The sequence below is a fragment of the Papilio xuthus genome, unplaced genomic scaffold (assembly GCF_000836235.2).
Source record: "Papilio xuthus unplaced genomic scaffold, Pxut_1.1 DF828177.1, whole genome shotgun sequence".
In the NCBI taxonomy this organism is placed as follows: Eukaryota; Metazoa; Arthropoda; class Insecta; order Lepidoptera; family Papilionidae; genus Papilio; species Papilio xuthus.
In genome coordinates this window covers 4,821,802-4,838,853 of record NW_013530472.1, presented here as the reverse complement: position 1 = coordinate 4,838,853, position 17,052 = coordinate 4,821,802, and the positions used below count along the sequence as shown (strand labels likewise).

Below are 17,052 nucleotides of genomic sequence, written 5' to 3'. Positions count from 1 at the left end.
ATAAGATTGTTTGTAATTAAAACAACATTTTAAATACGTATCTGATTATAATAGTAAATCATGGTAAATATTAAATAGAAGAAATGAACAAATAAGCATTGGCTTGCGTAAAAGAATTGCTGCATCCTATAAAATTCTGCAACACAGAAATTGCACATACTATCCCAGACTTAACACATACAGTGCCAATTCAGTGTTCACTTTCGTACATAAAAATTTTAATAGCACGAAAGTGTTAGTGACGCTCTTAATTTGATCCTTTCGAATTTATTTAGTAATATTACTCACTCGCAATGATTCAGTCTTAGGAATATTATAAATGCGATTATTTAGATGGATGGATGTTGGTTTGAAGGTATCTATAGAACGATTGAACGGATCTCGATTAAATTTGGCACACATGAAAACCGTAGTCTAGAGATCCACATAGGCTACTTATTATTTTATTTTTTTTTAATTCAGCGCGTACTGAGTCGCGGTCGACAGCTAGTATCAAACAATTTTAAGTCTGAATATTTTCAGCTTCATGCTTCAAACACCACTATAAGTACCAAAAAAGGTATAATATTTCGTGTTCCAAAAAAACCGGCTTCTAATATTTGACCCTAATCTCTTACGTGTGTCAGGCGACATGTATCAAGTTGCCGAACCTCATAACCAGATTTCAAGGGTTTACTCTACTTCCACAAATAAATTACAAATAAGCAGCTCGTGTTAAGGAATATTTTCTGAGCTGTATATTTAAGTATTGTAATCTTACTAATATTATCAATATCAACGTTTAGATGGATATATGTTTGTTACATAGCTTCACGATGAAATTTGATATAGATGTAGAACATAGTCTGGATGTGCACATAGGCTACTAATTAGCTTTTTTAATTCCGCGCGGACGGAGTCGCAGGCGAGAGTTCGTTCTTTTATATTATTTGAAAGTAAAATGACACCACTAATGTTTCTTGACTTCACTGTTTTCTGCTGAGAAATAGATTTAAAGGTCGGATTTAGATTTAAAATTGCAATGACTTTTTAGATGTAACATACAAAAAAATAATCTTAAAACTGATGTTAATAAAACAAAGATTTGGATAAATATAATGGGATAACATAAATCGCCCATGTTATCACTTAGCGACGAAAGTATGGCTCAAAAGCCAGGGAGTTAAAACTCGCACTGGGATTGGCTCCCGCGTTTTGTCGCGCCAAAGACAGGGAGCGAACACAATTTGTCAAAGACTGACGAGATTGAATTAATTGTAATACTGTGTCTTTTTTATTGAATATATTTCGTGCATAGTAATATTTTGTTTTATTATTGTTGTTGATATCAACGCAGTCAACATTGTGACATCACGTTCATGTGTATCCGTTTACCGAACTAAGAAAACCCATAAAAGTATTTACAATCATTGTAATGTTACTCATATCTTATATCGTCGTTTAGATATTATAAAATTATAATCTTAAGATACAGAATCTATATAAAAAATAATCCAACACTAAAGATTATAAAGCAAGGTGTAGGCAGAAATACTTTCCTCCTCCGTCATTACAATTAAAAAAAAACCTTCGTACACGTAAGTTGTCTATGCCAAGTCACTACGATCAATTGATATCCTCATAAACAATTTCTTGATAAAAATTTAATTATCACTCACAATCACAAATACTAAACAATGAAGACAATCTCACACTTTAATTACTTGTTCTTGCTTTTAATAATATAAGCCCACTTTCGGACTTCTTGCGTACAATGAACTTTTCACTGGCATATATTATCTATCTAGTTTTTATAAATAAAGTACTTAAAGAATTTATAATAATGAACGTTTTATCTCCTATCTTACTAATATTATTAACGCGAAAGTTTAAATGGGTGTATGTTTGTTCAAAGGTATCTTTAAAACGGCTCAACGGATCTAGGTGAAATTTGGCACAGACGTAGAACATATTCTAGAAGAACACATAGGCTTATTAGGATTTTTTTTTTGTAAATTCGCGACGCGGACAGTCGCGGGCCACAGCTAGCCAATTTGTAAAATGTTTCAAGAACAAATGTCAACTCATCTGCTGTTGCAAATGACAAATGCTCTTACAATTATGATTTTACTTGTGTTAACCTTTTATTACCACGAATGTCACAATTATCAGCTGATTAAACGATAAAATACCAGACAGCAAAATATAACGGTCAATAACGAGGTCAATAAATTCCGGATGCGTTCACACAATGTTTTGGTATGCAAGACGCGGTGCCGGATATATTTATATTAAATTGCTGGCGACGATGTCGGTTATGTTGATACGCGATGGCGCGCCAAAGGAAGCGGTTGCCGATGCAAATTGACTCAATTTCAGATATGGGTCAATGGCACCGACTTCCTTTGTCTAACTCGCACCATAACCGGCGGTCAAACGGTTAACATCGTGAGAAAGTAACCAAGTATGTTATGACTAGCTGACAGCCGCAACTACGTCTGCTCATTAGTGCTTTTTGTGAACAAACTCGTAATTAAACGGTTTTATAATATTATCAACAATCATTTTTAAATAAATCCAAACCATAAAATATTCAGTAAACTTGGTTTATATATTATATGATTAGTAAATTACATAATATATTTAGCACGCATTAGATTACATTGGGACTTTGAACTTATGTATTATATTAGGTATCCATTACACATAACAATAACAGAACTAAACCGTGCTTATGTTTTTTATCCACGAAATATATAATCCGAAAACTTACTAATATTATAAATGCGAATGTTTAGTTGAATAAATGGATGTTTGTTTGTAGGAGTTATTTCTAAAACGGCTGAACGGATCTCACTGAAATTTGGCATATATATAGAACATAGTCTGGACAAACAGAGGCTACTAATTATGTTGTTTTACTTAATTCCGCGCAAACGGAGTCGCGGGCTACAGCTAGTAATTGCATAAACTTAACAATTTTCCAAAACAGACTTTTACAGTAGAAACTCAGAATAATTTATAAATAGTGGCTATATTTCTAGGCATTTTATTAACGCAAGGTTGAAGCATAAAGAAAAATCTGCCTGCTATTCCAACTTTAGTATTCCGTCGGTGTAGTTTTCCTGTGAGACTTATAAAGAGTAAATGTATTTGACTATTTATGGGAGCCTGGTATTTGCATTTCCATTTCCTTATTTCTCAGAATATTCACAAAGCGATTCTTATCATATAATTATCAAAATTAATAGCAATACATCGACGACACTTAATTAGTACTTATATCTAGACTTACAAACAATACGTAATTGAAGACCTTTATGATTATTGAATGGTCACTAATATTCTATGGTAGAGGTCAATAACCTTTTAAATATCGAATACGTCTCCAAACACAGAAGTATAAAATTAGCGTGAGAAAGCAATGTAGAAATTAGATTTGATACGTCTGATTAGCGTTAAAAATTCTCATTTCTATGTTAACAAGTCTTCCTGGTGCAGACTTAATCAAGCTGTATACGAGGTGTGAACGTGAGAGGTCATCTCAGGAGATTGTGACGTCATAAGTACTGCAATGCAGTGCCTGAGGATTCACGAAAGGTGTGAATCACAAACAGCATTCGGTTGAATTAGACTGTATGAAACTTTCTAACATGTATGAATATAAACAAACTCTACGTATCTGTAACCACTTTAATACTAAACTATCAATATTTTTGGCACGGAACATTAAAGTTGTTTGGTCATTTTGAGCTGGAAAGTACCAGGGTTGCATAGAGAATAATTTTTTGTCGTGTATTAATTACGCAATCGTATATCTTAATTTGGTTACATTGACTTTGAAAACACCAGGGTTTCATAGGAAATTATAGTGATATTGAGGAGTTACTTTACTATATAACAGTTAAATACATACACATTAAAAGCAATAAAGAATCTTGACAGACAGACGCACGGTCAACAAAGTCATCCTATAAGGGTTCCGTTTTCTCATTTCGAGGTATGGAACCCTAAAAATAAAATATGCCATAAGTTTTCAAACTTACACCTAAGACCAACTTTCCCGTTTTAAAGCTCTGTAACAAAGTTGTTAAAATTTTATTGCAAACGAGATCTCGTAGCATCCCCTGAGGGGTTGGGGGGTAGCTGTAATTTAGCGTTAGGGGGCGCGTGCCTTAAATACCGCTTCTACCGGATCGTGCATATTATTTTATATGAGGAAACTTTATTTTTCAACTTTTAAAACTAACATATATTGCCAAAAACTATTCATTTGCATATCTTCAGGCGTCCTGAGAAAAATGGTCTTGACAGACAGATGGGCGCACAACAAAATTATCCTATAAGGGTTCCTTTTTTCCTTTGTGGTACGGAACCCCAAAAGTATAAAAAGTGGATAAAAATCCAGACGCAAGACAATGACTGTGGAAAGTACTGTCTTTGTTATATAAATTATAATATTTTCCGTTTCATATTCCACGCCTCTCGACGGCTGTGGCGGTCGCACAAAACAACCCTTCCATATTTTTAACTCGACAGCGGCAAATCGAAAATCAATACACGTAGACACATCGAAAATATTACAACAAAGAAACCTGCCAACTTATTCATGTTAAGGAAATCGAAAAAATACGCATAATACGAGATACTTTACAATAAAAACCATCACAGATATGTCGAACATTCTTCTGGGCTATAGTTACGAACAGTGGTATCATCTCTTTTGCAAAAAATTATGCTTATAGTGTTAGCATAATTTTTATATCAAACTTCGTACATAACACAATGAAAAACATTAGTAAATTTCGTCACTAATTTTCGTTCTTTTAATAATAATTTTATTAGACAAATGAGAGGTCTGTGTAAAGGTTATGTTGATGGCATAGCCGCCAGCAATCGTGTCATCGTCCTATCAAGTGGACGATCCATTGCTACCGGGAGATTGGCACTCGACCCACCCTAACGATAATCACTTCGTTATACAAGCATATATGAGTGGGTTTCCCCTACCTAAATGTAAATAGGAAAATTGTTTTGTTACAAAACAAGTTATGAAATAATACTTCATAATATTAGCAGTTGCCCGAGACTCAGTCCGTGCGGATTTTAAAAAAAAACTTAATTGTATCCAGACTATGTTCTTCATCTATGCCAAATTTCAGTAAGATTCGTTGAGCCGTTCCGGTGACAAACCTTCAAACATCCATCCATCTATTTAAACATTCGCATTTATTAGTAAGAAGTAAGATAACAAAGAGTTTATAATCAATTACAGTAATTCATCTGTTTTTTTAACATCGTCTTAAATTCTCTTATTTTATTAATAACTTCTAGTCTTAAATGGATATAATAAAAAGTTGAATCAAATTTATTAAAATTTAATTCACAAAACTTAAAAAAAACACTGTCATAACTTATCAATAAATTTTGACGGAGTCTCGTCGTCAAAGTGTTAACTAGCGTAAACTGAACGAAACGTTACGGTAAATATTTGTTCAATACGTCTTTAAAGATAAAAAAAATCAGCGCCTACGCACCTGAATGAATATACGGTCACATTACGCAACGCATAACGGACTAGTTTAACAAGGTTGTACTGTTAACACATTAGATAAAGGTGTGTTTTGTTTCAATCTTGATATTTCGTCAGCGTTCCGGTCGTGCCAAGGTCGTTCACGTATTGAATCTTAATGGGATTTTTCATCATAACTTTTTATAATTCTCTTTGAATATTTACTAATCTTACTATGTTATCGGAACAGACACATTTCCGCTGCATATGTTATTAATATTATAAATGCGAATGTTAAAATGGATGGATAGAAGGCTGCATGGATCTCGCTGAAATTTGGCATAGTCTGGAAGACCACATAGGCTACTTATTATTATTTTTGTAATTACGCGCAGACGGAGTCGCGGGCGTCAACTAGTCAGTTATAATTTTCATGATGTGTTACTCTAATTACATATCAATCTAACAAATAATTGTTTACACAACTAAAATATCTATTCAAAAACACATTTTATCTATTTTTACAATATGTTTTGTGTAGGCTTTTCCGTAGATACAGTTGTACAAAAAAATATGTGTACTTTCCTTCACAAGAGAATGTTCACTAGAGTGCCTTGTAATGACTTCCTAAAAGTACGAACTGTCTACACCATGCAACATGTCTACTCCGGACTTACATACTTCCTATGAGAACAATTACGAGAATAACCTTCTTTTTGAAGACGACTAAAAAAGAAAGCATTTTAAATACATGACCTGTTATAATACATAGAAGTGTTACATTGTGTTAGATTGAATCTGAACTTTATTATTAGGTTTATAAAGATCATTATTGCAAATTATCTCTGCGATATCTTACTAATATTATAATTGCGAATGTTTGGATGGATGGATGTTTGTTTGAAGATACCTCCAGAACGGCTGAACGAATCTCGATGGAATTCTGAATACTTAAAGAACATAGTCTGGAAGAACACATAGGCGACATCCGCGCAAATGGAGTCGATGGCGACAGCTAGTATGCCATAAAAAATGTTTTAATTTCTAGATACAGTACAAGAAGTTGTTAAAAAGACTTTCTTGCTGTAAATCAAGTTATAAGTTTTCAACACGTAGACAAGTCGAACGCTACCAAACTGTAAAGTAGGGAACTAAGCTAACAGCTTGTGATGTAACACTTGCGAATAATGTCCAATAAACTTGCCAATGTGCCTGTTATACTTGAACAGCTGTCGCCCGCGACTCCGTCTGCGTAGGAATTAAAAAAAATAGTAACCTACATGTCGTTCCAGGTACTGTTCAACATCTATGCTAAATTTAATCGAGATTCGTTGAGTTTTCTGGAGACATCTTTTAACAAACATCCATCGAAACTTTCGCATTTATAAGATCTAGTTTGTAATTCGCCACATAGATTGTATTGACATTAGACATTTTATGATTAAAAATAAATAAGCGAGCCCTTTAATTGAAAAAAAAACAACAGAAATAGAGCTTGTTGTTCTTTTGTTTTTCTGTTTTTAAGAAAGAGGATAGGACAGCAACCTGCAGTGCTGGTTTTAATAAACAAAGAAGAATATTTCATCCGTAAGAAAGAATAGATTCAACTAGAATAAAACCATTTTACCGCACCGCATTACAAAGAATTTGACTTAGAGATACCATCAAAATAATATCTTCCCTGCCTCCTTGGGGGTGGGATTTACTTAACCTTGTGAAATTTGTTACACCTTCTCCGGGGGGGTGTCGGAGGGTGGTTAGTACGTGGGGCGAATAAATAACCGGTTGCTAAGCAACCAAGGGCGGCAACCCCCGACTGGTCGACACGGCGCGATCTTTATACGCTTTCCTTGTATTATTGTAGATAGTATTGGTGTTTTCTTTCTTGCGATTAAATTGAAATATTGTATGTACATTTAAAGCAATAGAAGTAATGTTCAGGATTAATATTAGCGTTAATAGAACAATACACTTGGTGCAGCAAGAACAATTCGAGAAAGCAGATTTCATTGAAACATATCGATCGAGAAATTGGGGAGTAAAAGATTAGCGTGGTTTGGACATGTAATGCGGAGGGATGATGATGATATAAGCAAAAAAGTAATGACATTGAATGTGGATGACTACAAAGGTAGAGGAAGACCAAAAAAAAGTATGCAATGACTGTGTGAAAGAGGATATGCGTAAGACTCGGGAAAGGAAAGGGGTAGACTCGGATATGACGGCTGATAGAGATGTATGGAGGAGTAGTACATACTGTGCCGACCCTCAATAGGGATAAGGGCAGGTTGATGATGAGACTTCATTGAAAAACATACTGGATCCTGTTATTTTTTTTGAATCATCTTAAAACATATGTTTTTAGAAACTTGTCCCTTAATCTATTTGTTTTATTATTAAAGTTAATTGTAGAGAATACACTTACTAAATGTCGACAAAAATTTTAGGTCTAAATTAAATAAAGGTCATGCCAAAGTTTAAATATGCGTAATGCCCTTTATTACAAACTGTGACCCCTTGATCAATACAACGTTGTTTAGACTAGACGCAGGCTATGTGTCGCCAATGGTAATCAATAACTCTTATATATGAAATTTTCGTGTCATAATGTTAGTTACCATATACCTAAGAAACGACTTGACTGATTTTTATAAAATTTATATGTATATTCAGCAAGTCTGAGACTCGGGTACTATTTTTGTAAACCCGCGTACAGAGTCGCGTGCGATATCTAGCAATGCATAAAATATAATAATCGCTTTAAGTATTTTCCATAGGAAACTGAATGTAAGTTTTAAACGATTTTGAGTTGAGTTGAAAGTAATGAAAATTTTATTAACCAGTTCAACCGAAAACTATTAAAACTTACTGAAAAATACATGGACAGGCTATGAACTGTTATATTTTGTTCCTATTTCATTTGCCATTCAGTCGTTGACGGTTGCAATTAATATTGGTGGTGACAATTCGAACTAATAAACAGATAGTGACTATGGCCTAGTCACCCCTTAGGGTAGTCTCCGAGCCCCTCGGTGGCCCAGTGAGCTGATGATGATGAAACAGATAGAATTCCAAATGACGATCTATCCATTCATATAGATCAATGTTTGTTTACGTCATCGAGTCAATACCAAGTTTATTACCAACATAATAAAGTTTAACGTAGTTTACCCAACTGCGGGTTATTTGGGGGGTTCAAGTTAGTGGACGTAGTGGAGGCAGTAAAACGATCCAAGCACTAATATTTTTCTTACAACATGTGTGTTTTATTACTTTGTATGACTCAGTTAAGGGGGTTGTTATAATAACATATTATGTATATATTATATACTAGCTCACGCCCGTGACTCCGGAATTAAAAAAACATTTAGTAAGTAGTCTATGTATTCTTCAAGACTATGTTCTATGTACCAGATTTCGGTAAGATGCAGCCGTTCTTGAGATATCTTCTAACATACATCCAAGTAAACATTCACATTTATAATATTAGTAAGATTTAATATACGTAAACTCCAGCCTCTTGGGAACCCTACCGTGCGACCGCAGCGATTTGTGGTCGATTTTTTATATTATTTAGTTTTATTTTTAGTTTGGTTTAGTTTTAGTATATAGTTTATAGTATTATTTTGGTAGTTTAATTAATTAGTCATTTAATTACTTATTTTAATAAATACATATTGTATGATTTTAGATACTTCGTAGTTATTCAATTAAGTTATAAATACTGTATTTGTTTTCACTTTATTCGACTTGGAATCGTAAACTTACTTTTATGATGTGTATTTTTATTATTTAAAATATTTTAATTTGCAACAAGTACGATAAACAATGAGACCGAACAATGACTGTTCTATATTTACGAAGCCGAATAAAAAATATTTTGCAATAAAAATGAACTGGTAATTCCTATTGTCAGTAAGTTATTGTTAGAAAAAAAAAACAATTGCCAACCAACACTGCAATTTTACATTGATTTTTTATCAAACCTTTTATATTTTGCCCCAATAACATTGACAACAAGAATCTTTTATCGATAGCAATAATACACCAATAAATAAATACTCCTTTTAAAAAAACCATTAGTTTTAAAAAAAAACGTAATTAACACTTTCTTTAATGCTGGTAACAAAAAGATTTTTACGCGAACTCACCGCGCTGGTCGTAAACAAAGGCGTTAAGTACTAACACAATTACACAGACCACAAGACCTGTGATCTAATCGATGCGTCTAGACACAGGGGTTCCTGAGACCTGAACATTAAACCATCGAATCTGTGTAGTTATTTTAACACGACTGGCTGGAGAATAGCAAAAAGGTTTTAGTTTCCAGCCAGCTGCGATTAAAAAAAGTAAAACTTAAAACTTCTGCACGGAAAAATATAGCATGGAATAAATGCCGCATTTCTACAGATTCGTTCAGATTTATTTTTCGGATTAGGCATTTTTTTTCGTCTGCGTTTTTCAGCCTAGTGATGCACGACATAGTATAGCTAGAATTTTTATTTATAAAATGGCTTAGCAACTTAAGATTAAACTGATAAATGTTATCTTTATATACAACTAACTGTCGCCCGCGACTTCGTCCGCGTGGATATAAAAAAAAAACTTAATTAGTGTAGCCCACCCATCCATCAATCCACATCACATCCATCTAAACATTCGCATTTATAATATTAGTAAGTTAAAGAAAAAGCAGCTCTTCAAGGAATAAATTCGAAAAAAAAATGAATAAATAGTATCCTACGTCCGTCTCCTCGCTCTAAGCTACCTCCTCACCAATTTTCAGGCATATCGGTAAAGCCGTTTTTGACTTATAAATAGTGTAACTAACACGACTTTTTTTTATATACAAAGATGTTAATTCTGTAAATATTTTAATGTCGAACAATTTTATATATATCTTTCACTAACAGTTTTCTACAAAACTAAACAAAAGTTTAAGCTTTACAATAATTATGGCACGGAGTATATTTAAAGGAGTAGCTACTAATGGGTATAGTAATTACGCAACAGGGACACAACTATCGATCCTCTCGCATCTACTAAATGCTTTTAATATCACATTAAGCCCCAAGAGTACCCCAGTTAATGTGGCTTTGAGTGCACCGCGACACACTTTGAATTTATTATGCAATGAAGCCATGAATTTTAACGTCAGTTTCCATTGCCGAAAAACATGAGCAATAATTTAATTTCATCTCCCTAATCAATTGTTTTTCGATTTCTATTACCTACAGTGAGAACGGGAGAGTAATAGGAAACATTACAGAGTTCTTGAAGTGATGTGTTTAACGTGAGTTTTAATAAAAAGGGATCATTAGAAATGAATAGTCATTAACTACGCTTCATTGTTAAAACTATAATCTGCTTTATGATTTATTATGGGCTATAGAACCAATTTAGTTAATATGTTCCTTAATAAAAAAATCCAGCTTGATACCTTCAAGCGTTTTTGAGAAAAAGGGTTAATATCATCTGAAGCCATGAAACACTACATAAGTTACTTCAAAATAATAATGTCAAAAATAAGTCTGAAAAAATCGTTCGTGCTTCAAACAAATACAACATGAAACGTTAAAAATATTTCCAAGAGAACATTTTTCTACTAGACAAGCGATTACTTTGAAGGCCTCGTCTATCCTTTAGATCCTTTTATCCCAAAGATAAATTACCAAGGTCAAGGTCAAAATCGAAGGACGCTCAGTTCTGAAGAAAGAAAATTTATCGTACACATTTCGTCTTATCTTCTAAATAAACTTTTATCGATTTAAATTACAAGCTATAAAAAGACAATACTTACATTCTGTATGCGTTCAAAGTCTTCGACATTATAATAAGCTTCAACTAGAAGCTACAATCCATTTCACTAAATAGCACAATTAAACAAATGTCTTTAATCACTATATCAAATAATACATACGAAGATCACAAATTCTTATAATACTGTAATATAAACACTAGAAACAACATGCCATTAGATTCTGACAAAAGAAAAAAAAACTACCAAATACTGTACTGTAACTTTGACATAACAAACTAACAAATATACTTAACAAGACTAGGATATTAAACAAATTGATTGTAAGCAACAACAAATATCGTAAACTATTCGTTGAAAGAACTCTACCTAATCTTTTAGAACCAAATCTTTCAGACAAAATCAAACATCAACCAAAAACAAATACAGAACGAATATCAAAACAAATAATATTAAATTATGACGCAATCATATGTAGCAATTCCGGACATCCACGTGTGATTTTTGGCACAGAAAAAAAGCAGATACCCTGCCAATTATTGCACAATCGAAAGAGATAACAGCATACACAACTTATTCAACCGAAAGAGATGCAATGATACAGCTGAACTAAAATAGATCGACTCCTACGCAACGCGGCTACTGTGTCATTGATCCCTTAGCATCATTGTTTGACTACTCTGGATATTTGTTTTGATTGGGGCAGCTGTAGCATTAATACAGTGTATAATATTATAAACACTGCATTGTAAATATTTTTACACATTTATTAATGACAATCTTTTGGCGCAAAATGGTGCAATTACATTGCAAAGTCAAGTATCAGAATGATTAGTGAGGGGACATATATGTCGACATTTTAGTAAGGTTAGTGCTGTGCCAGTACACCGGCACAATGTCGGATTTTCTTCCTAATATAAACTGAATTATACATGATCCTAAACTATAAGTTACATCACAGACTTGTGACATCAATCTGATTCTGCTGTATTATGATTGATGAACGTAGGATGTCATCCAATGACATTACTGGTTTAGCTTACTTGCTGACGTCACATAACACGATTAGCAATTTACCGTGAGTTTCTAACAAAAGAATCTCTGTATAAAACATGTCATCATCCCTGTCGTTATCTTTGACAAAATAGAGATAACAATATGTTTTAAATTGACATTTCGGTCTCACAAACTCGCGGTTAAGAGATTACGATGTGACCAGTAACCAGATATATAGAATGTACTCAGACTATCTGCATTTAAAAATCCTCAAAGCATTTAAACGTCATCGTAAATGGAGCAGAATGGAAGAATTGCGCAAAGAACAAATTAATTGTCAGAGATTGGAGCGTCGAGTTGCTGCATAATTATGCAGCTGCCTTATGACGGAGACTTATCTATTTATCAGTGAAAATGACATTTTTTTAAATAATTGCACGAATGTTATAAATAACAGACAAACGTCCCTTGTTATCGTTTTGGACAAAAACAACATCAAGGTAAACCTTTTTATAGAACCTCAATACTTTACAATAAAGAAGTAAATGAATTTGGTATATACACTTTTTCAAACTTAAAATTACATATTTTAAATTCTTCACTGCTCCAAAAAGGAGTTCGAAAGCAAGAAAGCAATCCTTCGTCAATGTTCAGAATCGGGTCATGCTGCTCGGGGGAAATCTCAAGCCTTGAAGCCTTGCAAAGGCGCCTTGAAATGATCCGCTTACAAACGAATTTCTTTGAAAATCGGACGAAGCACTTCACTTGTTTTTCATCTCAAATACATGCAAATAGGCAATTGAACTTTGCAGCAAACACTAAAAGACTATAGAAGTAGGACACTGAGCATAAGTAATCGCCAAAAAGATTTGAGCGTCCCAAATGTATTTCAGTTATAAAACGTTGATTTCACTAAATTTCTTCCATAACTTATTTAAAAGACATCAATTTATAATTAGAGTTTTATCTGTTCACACCGGACACCACATGAGTCTTCTCATGTGGTGTCCGTCATGGGGTCATGGCATACGTTTTTTACCCTTCAGGTTCATCTTCCGTTATTAACGAATGTTTGTCTGCACGTAAATGAAAGAAACGGTTATTAGTTTTAACTGTAAAAAATGTTCGTAATGTAGTTTAAACAGTTCAATTCATAAGCTAAATATAAGTTTAGATTAGAAACCGTAGAGCACGTGTGACCGAGATTACTAGTGTCTGTTAGAAATATTGACGCCACTTGACTCGACCGTTCTAATTGAATCTCACAATCCAATTAAGTTTAAAACCGTAGAAGATATACTAAGATTATACTTTTTTATGGGGGTCTTAGACTAAGGGGGTCGTAAGCATAATGCTTAAGTATTTTTAGTCAGACTGACTGATTTGTATGTAAATTCCATTGTCAACTTCTGCAGTCTTAATAACTAAACCGATTTGGATGAGTGAGATGTCTTTTATTCGTTTTTCACTGGAGTATTAAAGAAGTTAGTTAATTAGTCTTTGTTTTTTCTAAATAAACAAGTGTATCATAATTTCTACGTACAATTTAAGTTATTGTGTTAGTGTCTATTCGTTTATGTTAAAAATGTATTTTCTTGTACTATCGACAATGTCCACTTTCGTTTCGACCGTCATACCGTACCATGAGTCAGCGATCCAGTTAGCCAGTCGAGCGAACTGACCGGCGTTCCTCAACCAATGCAATACAAACTGGTATTCGAACAAAACGTTTTAATACCTTTGTCAATTGGTCTGAAAACCTACTAAATAAGCATAAACAAAGACTTGATTAATGTAACAATGTAACCTAATGTTATGTCGTGTTGTTCTTACATAACAGAGTTCCCTATAATTCGCGTACTTCGTGTTACATAGTATTTATAATAGTCAGTAGATTCAAAATCAAACGTTGGTCCCTTAACTTTTCAATTTTATCAAAGTACTCAAAATGTTACGCTCAACAAAGATCCTTTGTTCAAATTTATTTTTTACTACTGAAAACAGTCATAGTCCTTTTACGATGAAATAAATCAAGATTTAAAGACTAAAACGTTATCTAAAAAAATCCAAGAAAATAAAATTTTCAAAATAAATCCAATAAAACTGTTCAGTCTATAGCTCCACTTAGATTCCTGTAATTGCATTGACGCGAACAGGCGTGCCGTGTAAAAACCGTATAGAGGCTAATAGAAAAAAAACGAACAAGATTAAAGAAAAATGTACTCTAACTTGAAAGACATAGATTTGAAAACTGATATAGCCAATCCTGAATAAACGTCGATGCACTTTGCACAAAGCCGGTATAGTAATGGCCGATACTCTTGACCATACAAACGACATGGTCAGTTGATCAATAACAACATAGCATAGCTGTTTTCTATTAACTTTATTCTAATAAGAAAATACTAACTATAGGAAAAAAACTACAAAACCACGAACTCTACAAAAAATCAACAAAGAAAGCGATAGAACAATCTCAAGAAACTAGAAATTCTGATAAAATTTATCAGCGACCTTATCGTGCTAACCAATAAATATAATTAGAACAAACACTGCATGTTCAAATCAAAAGATTAACTCAACATGCAACAACAGCCTTCGCCACACAATGCGGCGAAACCGACGACTTAACACAATCGATATAAATATAAAAAAAACATCGTTTACAACACGCAATCGCATTCCTAATAAACCAAGATAAGTCACCAGATTACCAGTCTTCAATAACACGTATAAGTATCCAAGATAAAATATCCTAGCACATAAAGGACACACAGTTTAAAATAGAAAAAGTCGTCGGGACGGCACCACTGGACGCGCAAACATTAGCGTTTATTTGTAGCCGGCACAGGATAAGTGACGCGACGTCCGCTCCCGTCGGCTGCGGGGTGCGTACTGGAGAGAAGCAAAGACTAGTGTGGCACGCAAGCGCCACTCGATAATCTATATCGAGTCGATAGATAACAGGTGTATATTATATTACTGTGGGTTTCGACTGGCGTGACACATGTATTGATACCTATTATTGTCTCTGTTTTATCAAAGAGAACGTGAAGGATGACAATATGTATCAATACAATTATTTGTAGCTGAACCTACACTTACTGGCATTTCTCGCCTTTACTAAATAAACATCACTGACAATATTAGCACCATAATAATCCGTTCGTGATAGTAAATAATGTATCGGCGTTTGGTAAATAAAATAGATAACAGAATAAATAGTTCTAGAAGTGTTAAATAAATAAAGTCAAATGCGAAAGTATAAAATTGAAACTGAAAAAAAAAATTTCAACTATCGATGCACACTGCACATCACTACTCACCCCATTAGGGGCGGCTGAACACCCCTACCGCATACCTACGGTCGCACACACATACACATGCACACATGCACGCCTTCTTGCAGTATACAGGGGGTTCATGAATCATGATGCTTTAACAGATAGTGCAAACTAAAACAGGATGGCTACGAACTTTTAACAAGTATTGATCGATTCTTACGTCTACGAGCAAACAGTAAGGAATTAAAAAAGATCATTAATTCAATAGTAATTAAGAACTGTATTGTCTTTAAGACTTTTAAAATTATATCATCTTCTTTCACTACTGATTTAAGTAATAACTTAGTGTACTTCTCACGTACTGACCAGTTAGAAGTCTAAGTAATAGAAAACAAAAATTATGATACGTATATGAGTCATGTAATAAATAATTTAAGTAAAAACAGGTACAAAATACAAGGTCGAGTTGATCAATAGAAAGGACGCCGTGATGTCTGGCCACATAACCATGCGAATGCAAACCGTTTGCCAAACAGAAAAACTTAGTTTTCCAGTAGACTTACTTTGTGTAGAAAGTTATTTTAAACAGAATGAACCAGATGAACTACATTCGCTACATATTATTCTCTTCTTTGTAGTACTTTTTCTTTTTTTCTTGTAGCAATAAAGTTTTTTTCCCTAAACTGTTACATTCTCAATTTAAAATTACTGCTGTAACGATATAAAGATAGGGGTAGTGGGTTTCTAAAACCAATCTTATATTTAAAATTCTCGTGTCACAATTTTCTCATGAAATTTTGTGATCATATTGAGTAGGTCTGAGAATCGGCCAACATCTATTTTTAATCCCGCGCGGACGGAGTCGCGGGCGACAGCTATTATAGTATCTGTGTAAAACATATCATTATCCTTGTCTTTCATATTTGACATAGTAACATGTTTTAAAAGAATATTTTGGAAAACTCCCGGAAAAACGGTAAAGTAAATGAAAAAAGTCTATGTGTTTATAATTCTACGGAATCGAAGTTGCGGGAAAAATGTATAATAGTAAACTGATAATATTAAATAGTAAATAACAAGAATTCCAAACGGAAATAAAACAAATCACACAATGACATAATAACGACCAAATGTCAACATCTGACTTGACTGCTGACCAGGAAGTACGTAATATTACATGAAGGAAAAAACGGAAATAATAAGTTTTTATCGCATTCCACAATTTTTAAAACTCCAAGACATAAGTGTTTTGATGATTACTCTGTTATCCGTTGTCTTACACGACAATACGTATTCGTAATAATGAGAAGTTAAAATTGCAGTATAATCTGCTTCAAAACCTATCTTCAAACAAGTGAACGTATAGAAATTATTTCTCACGATTATCGATAATGATATTTTTTCTATCGATGCAACACTGGCATGCGACTTTCACCGTATTAACTAATTAAATACATCCACGATGAAGTCATTACACGCAATAAATCAAACATATAAGATACTAGCTGTACCCAGAAATTTCA

The 17,052-nt window shown here is 33.6% G+C and overlaps 1 protein-coding gene across 3 annotated transcripts in view; it reads right to left on the bottom strand.

Moving 5' to 3' along the window:
- The window catches only part of Klc (kinesin light chain), a 40,341-nt gene that overhangs the window by 16,466 nt on the left and 6,823 nt on the right, over window positions 1-17,052 (bottom strand). Inside the window, exons 1-2 of one of the 3 annotated variants that reach the window (XM_013306726.1) lie at window positions 14,960-15,126; window positions 11,292-11,448 (exon numbers count right to left, since the gene is read on the bottom strand). The exons of 1 other annotated variant lie outside the window; for it this stretch is intronic. In XM_013306726.1, the coding sequence (XP_013162180.1) occupies window positions 11,292-11,320 (29 nt within the window). In that variant the 5' untranslated portion in view covers window positions 11,321-11,448; window positions 14,960-15,126. Of the gene's footprint in view, window positions 1-11,291; window positions 11,449-14,959; window positions 15,127-17,052 lie in introns of those variants that run through there. One more of the 3 variants, XM_013306728.1, reaches the window with a different exon arrangement.